General features: G+C 44.4%; 1 protein-coding gene across 1 annotated transcript in view; it reads left to right on the forward strand.

Annotated features, from left to right (window-relative positions):
• GABRR2 (gamma-aminobutyric acid (GABA) A receptor, rho 2) overlaps nt 1–6,854 on the forward strand; it is a 79,196-nt gene that overhangs the window by 25,950 nt on the left and 46,392 nt on the right. Inside the window, exon 2 of the mRNA XM_006888698.1 lies at nt 1,616–1,722. Coding sequence (XP_006888760.1) covers nt 1,616–1,722 — 107 coding nt within the window. The remainder of the gene's footprint in view (nt 1–1,615; nt 1,723–6,854) is intronic.

Below are 6,854 nucleotides of genomic sequence, written 5' to 3' on the forward strand. Positions count from 1 at the left end.
GTAAAATGGTGCAACCACTGTGGAAGGTGGTATGGCGCTTTCTCAAAAAGTTGCAAATAGAGATACCATTTGACCCAGCAATTCCACTACAGAGACTATACCCCAAAGAGATCATAACTGACACCCAAGTAGATATATGCACACCCATGTTTATCGCAGCTTTGTTCACAATAGTAAGGAGTTGAAAACAACCTAAGTGCCCATCAACAAATGAATGAATAGAGAAGCTGTGGTATATTCACACAATGGAATACTATGCTGCATTGAAAAACAAGGAACTCTTGCAATATTATTCAAAATCAGCAACCCTGGAGGACATTATGTTGAGTGAAGTATCACAGTCACAAAAGGCTAAATACTGCATAGTGCCACTGTTGTAAAACAGGACTGATCTTGGGGTTGGGGAGAGACTGAGAAAGATGGGTTCAATAATGTATACTGCACTGAAACAAATGAGGGAGAAAACTGTTTAAAAGAGATATGTGACTAGGTATTTCTGTCATCACAGGAGTCTAGAGCGATGGCTCCATGGTGGAGTGGACCTTGGGGAGGGTTTGTAAAACAATGAAAGAATTTGTCTTTTACTTTTCCAAGAAGATAGTGTACTAGGGGGGAGGTTTGGGAGGGGAGAAATGTGCAACAATGAATGAATGGAAATTAAAAAATCTTATTTTTTCACTATAATTTATTACAAAATAAGAACAACAAAAGGAAATTTACACCAAAAAATATTCTGTAAAAAAAAAGAATGGATACTGTGTATAGATGAATTTGGCTGCATGAATTTTCTCTTTTCTTCTTTCCTTGTCATTTTAATTGGTATTTAATTATAACACTTCCAGTAAGAAACTGCTTTAGAATACTTTGGACTTGAAGGCTTTCTGGGAAATAAAATTATATGCTGTTGTGGTGGGGAGAAAAATCATTCATGTGAGAGAACAAAAATTCTTCCTATGTCATTGGGTTTAGAGAAAAGAAACTGAAAGGGGAAAAGAAACTGAAGGCCTTGCTTCCTCCGCCAAGCTGGGTAATTGGAACAAATCTGCTCCCCACTCCGGGGCTGGTGGGATTTAAAGGGGTGTGGGGCTGCTCTGACTCCCGAAGGCCGTGGGTTTTCTGATTCTCCTAGGGGTTTGATTCTTCACCAGGGTGGCTTCTGCAGGTAGCTGCCATCTGGATGACCTAAGGGACATCAGGGTTACCTAGCAAAACCAAAAAACCTAAAACGTTAGCTATATTTGTTTCATAATTTTATTTATTACAAAATCATTATCATAGTTAATACAAGAGAAATATTTTAAAAAGGAAGAAGTCCTAATCTTAAGCTGTTCAACTCAATCATCCTATCCAATCATAACTTTTGGAAAGACATTTATTAACTTGCCCAAGAAAGAATATCCTTACTGGGAGAACATCTGGTTTAAGAAAATTCCAGAAGGCTTTCTTGGTCTTCTGGTCTGTCTGGGATTTGGGCAAAGGTGTCCAGTTCTCAACCTCTGGGCAGCTAAAAGAAAGAGGAAAAGTTGAAGAAAGGTGCCTAACAGATCCTCCAATAACTCAGTTACTTCGGGGCCCCGTGGAAAACATTTCTGGCTTATGTTGCTTATCTTTGCAGTCACTTATATAAGAAGAACCTTGACATAACCAAAATACGAAAAGGGAAACCGCAGCCGCTTCTCAGAGTGGACGACCATGATTTCAGCATGCGACCTGCCTTTGGAGGTAGGAGTGTGGGGGTCGGTGGGTGCTGCACTGGCTGTGTGGTTCTCCCTGGCACAGCCTTTTCTAGCTGGTGTCATTTTCCCCACTCACAGTCAATACAAATAGGCTCAACTCCCCAACTCATTTCTAGAGTGATATTTCCAAGGAGAAAAACCGTGACAGGAAGTGAGTGGGGGAGGAGGGCTGTTGACTACAGAGAAGTAATTGGTGACTAAACTGTTTACATTCAGAATAAAGACCCACCCTGCTGCTGCCAATTTGCTTTTCCTTAAACAAACAAACAAACAAACAAACAACAACCACCACCAAATTAAGGAACTACTAACTTAAAAGCAGGCTGGGAGAGTCTGGAATTTTGTGTTTTTCTGGGGCATCTGCTTTCCAAGCAATAATGATCATTTAATCCACCAGAAGACCTCCTTGAGGCTTCCCCAAAGCTGCTTGGGGGTCAGGAAGCTGGAGTGTGGTCAGTGGCTGGAGATGTATGATGGTGAGGACTAACACAAACCCCCCTCTGTTCTGAGCAGGCAGGGAGAAGTATGAGAATAGCAGAAATCATGAATTTCCTGGACCAGTTCCCCTCGGGTGCATGTGGAGAAACTGAGGCCCGGTAACCTATTCATCAGCTGAGCCTGTCCAACACTGACCTAGGCTGGCCGGCTTTGCTCTTAGGAGCCCAGTGTTCTGGGTCAGAGCCCTGAGGTGCCCTTCTGTGCCTCTGTTTGTCTACTTGTAAAATGGGGGCAACAATCTCTTATGTAGGGATCTGCTGTAAGGATTAAACGAGATAATGTATGTAAAGCTCCTGGTACACATCAGTTCATGGGTCCCCTCAGAAAATGCCAGCTGTCAGGCCTCCCTTTTGTATGACTTGAAGGGGATTAGGAATTTAATTGATCCCAGAGGCCTTTGCATGTTAAAAGGCCTCAAAGCCTCGCATTAGATTTCCTAGCTCTGACACTTGCCAAGCAGGAGAAAATCAGGCCAGATTATAGAACTGGGATGGCATCCTTCCCCTGCTCTGGCACAAGGCCAGGAAAGCCGGATCAAGCCTTCAGAAAGGGTCCGGGGAGCCCAGCTTGAAGGAGCACCATCTCAAGTGTTGAAGCCCATTAAGGACCCTTGGTGGGGCCACCAGAGTGTAAGGGTTCAGATTTCTGACCTGAGGTGGAGGAGGAAGGACCCTGACCGGGTGGCAGTTGGGGTGGGAAGAGGAGGTGCTACCTCTAGCAGGTATGATTAGACCGGAGGCTCCCACACACCAGCTGTCAAGCTCTCAGGCACCAGAGATGAGGGTGGGGCTGCTCCTCCTCCTGCCCAACGTGCCCCTCCCCCAGGGCTGCTGTGCTTCCTGCCTCCTTTCATCTCGTGTGTGACATTCCTGCCTTGGATGGAAAGGGGGAGGTGCCAGAACTCCATGCCTTGGCCAGGCCAGGCCCGAAAAAGCATTTGCTTCCTGTCCCCTGTAGGGCCAATGATTTTAATATTCTTTAGTCGTTGATTTGTGGTGTTGAAATATCCCATGGACTGCCAAATGAACAAACAAGTTGGTCTTGGAGGAAGTGCAACCAGAGGTTCCTAATAGGCAAAGGTAATGACACGTCATCTCACATACTTTGAGCATGTTGTATGTAGGGGCAGTCCTTGGAAAAAGACATCATGTTGGAAAGGTGGAGGGCCAGAGAAAGCAAGGAAGCCCCTCAGTGAGATGGATTGATACAGCGACTGTAACAATTGTCTGGAGCGTGACGGAGATCACGAAGATGGTGCAGGATTGGGCAAGCTTCAGATCTGTTGTTTAGTTTAGTTGTTGTTTAGTTGAGTTGATGGCACCTAACAAAAAACAACATACTCTTTGAGAAAATGTTTCTAGGTGGCACTCAAGTTGAGCTCTCAATTGCTAGTCAGAAAGTTGGCAGTTTGAACCCCCCAGAGGAGCCTAAGAAGACGAACTTGGCAATCTGCTTCTGAGAGGTCACGGCCTTGGAAACTCTCTGAAGCTGTTGTACTTCACACTCATGGGAAGCTGACTTGACAGCAACTAACAGCAACAATCTTTGAGAGCACGGAGTTTGACTGAGAGCCAAGGTTTTTCCTTGCAGGTGTTTCTGAGGGTCCCTACACCACTCAGCCCCTCATCCCTGGGTAGAGAGAACTCCTGTGAAGGAGGAGGCAGGCAAACAGCACTTGTAGTTAGGTGCCATTAGGTCGAATCGGACTAGTGGTGACTGCAATATAGGGTGTCCCTGCACATCCTTACAATCTCCAATAGAAAACACCATCCCTGTGATGGACCCCAACATCCTAAACCCTGAGCTTCACTGACTATGGGAAACTAACCCAGCCTAACATACCTCGTTCAAACCACACACAGTGAACAGATCATCTGAACATAAGTCTGTAGATCCTGTGGGCTGTGTCCTCTCATTTTTTCTTTCCTGTTTTCTTTCTCCAAGAGGGATTTCCTTGTGGATTTCTGGTTACTAGTTGATGGAGGAGAATTTGTCAAAGCCTACATAGAAATCCCTTGGATGACCCCTTCAGTCTGGAAAGAGAAAAGATTAAAAATGTAGCCGCTTCCTAGTAATCCCAGGGATCAGTTAAAACAAAAATGCCTGCGGAAGTAACCAGCTGCCTGACTGGAGAGAGTGTCCTTGTTAGAAGACCTCTCTCTGTCCCCCAGAAGCTCAGGGCTTCGCCTCCATTTATAGGAAGAGGGTTACAGTGCTGATTTTTAGTTCAAAATGTATAGATAGGCGGGAAAATGAGGGAGGAAGGGTAAACAGTTACACATCTGGCTGCTAAGCAGAAGGATTGGAGGTTCAAATCCACCCAGAGGTACCTTAGGAGATAGCACTGATGATCTACCTCTGAAAAATCAGCCATTGCAAAGCCTACGGAGCAGAGTTCTGCTCAGAATTAGCCTCATGGCAATAATTATAGTGGAATCATGATCCCTTGGAAGTATGTCCAAGAAGAGTGTCAGAACAGTCAAGAAAAATTCTGGCAACATTCTTCTCTGCATAAAACAGATGCATTTTATCTTTCACTGTATCAGGTGCAAGAAAGATCTTTAGTCCTAGGAACCCTGTAATGAGCAAGGCAGAAACGGTTTACTCTCCAGCAGAAGAGCCCCCAGGCAGGGCCTACCGAGATATTTTCACAGGCCAAAGAGAGAATCGTGGTGGGGCTCTTTAATACAGGTCGTCCCAGATTATGTCTTTACATCATTACCTGTTCTTCATCACAATCACCTTCTCTTCCTGCATGTGGAGCTTTTAAATAATTGGAAAAGTTTTGAGCTTTTCCTGCTCAAAACCCAAACCCATGCCATAGAGTTGGTTCCAACGCATAGTGACCCTGAAGCACAAAGTAGAAGTGCCCATTGTGTTTCCAGGGCTTTAACCCTTTATGCCTCATCTGTCTCCTGAGGAGTGAGTGGTGGATTCAAACCTTTGACCTTACAGGTAGCAGCCAAATGCCTTAGCCACAGCACCTCCAGAACTTCTTTTTCTTGCACTAAAGCAAGGTTTCTGCATTATCTACACATTCTTATAGACACGGTTAGGAACTTGGACACTGCCTGTATCAATCAAAACTTCGTATGTGTTAGGTCTGCTTATTTTTATTTCTCTATTGCAAATAACAAATTGAGGGAAATGTAATAAAAACATACCTAGTCTATTAGCATTTCCTGGATGCATCCTCCACCCGACTGGTTCAGTGCCCATGATACACTTGGTTCTGTGCAAATTGCTCTCCTGGGACCTCTCCTGGGCTCTTAATTGTGATGCAGCCTCATAAATTGTCTGGAGCCATCCTAATATGTTGTTGTCAGGTGCCATGATTTACCTGCAACTCATAGCAAACCTATGTACAATAGCTCTGAAGACTGCTTTATTCTGAGCCAATCTCACTGACTCTAACATACCTACCCTCATTACCCCAGTTACTGTGTCAAACCATTTCATCTGGGGTCTTCTTCCTCTGTGCTGTCCCTCCACCTTTCTGTAACCGCTGGCTGAAACCGACCTGCGGGTTCACACGTGTTCTAGAGTGGAATCTGTGTGGATTAAAAAGAGGAGCAGGGACACGAGAGATTGGGGCAAGACAAAGATTCCTGATCAAGCCTACATTTATTCGATGAATTCTGCTATAAATAGGCAGCAGAGTAGGCCAGGCTGCCAGGGAATCCAGCCCTAGGTTACCAGTTTACAAAAGAGAGGGAGGGGCATTGATTTACAGGTGCTGATTTAAGAGGTAGGCATAGTCCCAGAGATGGACAGGGGTGGCGGCTGCATGTACTCAGGATGGCTTCCTACACCTTTCCAAGCATGATGGATACCCTTCTCTAAGGACCAGTACATCCTGGCTATGTGCTCCAAATATGTGAGACAGAGCTTCAAAATCCTTGCCTCCAAAGATAAACTTGGTTTCATCTTCTCCATAATAGTCTTGTTTATTCTCTTGGAAGTCCATGGTATGTTTAATACTCTTCTCCAGCACCACAACTCAAAGGCATTGATCCTTCTGTCATCCTTAGACATTGTCCAGCTCTCTGATGGATAGAAGTAATTGTGAAGACCATGGCCTGAATCAGGTGTACTTTAGACTCTAGACTGACATCATTACTCTTTAGCACTTTGGAAACATCTCTGGCAGCAGACTTCCCCAATGCAATTTGTCTTTTGATTTCCTGACTACTGGTGCCAGGAGTGTTGATAGTGGAGTTGAGCAAGCTGACATGTTAACAACCTCAGTCTCTTTTCCATTTATCATGGTGCTGCTAATTGGCTCCTGGTGAGAATCTTTGTTTTTTTGATGTTGAGCTTCAATCCATATTAAAGACTACAGTCTTGACCTTCTACAACAAGTGCTTCAGGTCCTCAGTTTCATATGCATAATGTAGGTTGTTGATAGGTCTTCCTCCAATCCTGATGCCACATTCCTCCTCATAGAGTCCAGGCTCCTGTATGATCTGTTCTAAATATAAATTGAATTATATCTATACGAACTGAATCACCCTAGATGATTTCTACCAACTTTTACAGTCGGAGATAGATTGAACATGCAATCAAGATGCATTGATAATAACGGGTGACTGGAATGCAAAAGTTGGGAACAGAGAAGAA

This window comes from Elephantulus edwardii, unplaced genomic scaffold, assembly GCF_000299155.1.
Source record: "Elephantulus edwardii isolate Elephantulus edwardi_28Jun2011 unplaced genomic scaffold, EleEdw1.0 scaffold00071, whole genome shotgun sequence".
NCBI classification, from domain to species: domain Eukaryota; kingdom Metazoa; phylum Chordata; class Mammalia; order Macroscelidea; family Macroscelididae; genus Elephantulus; species Elephantulus edwardii.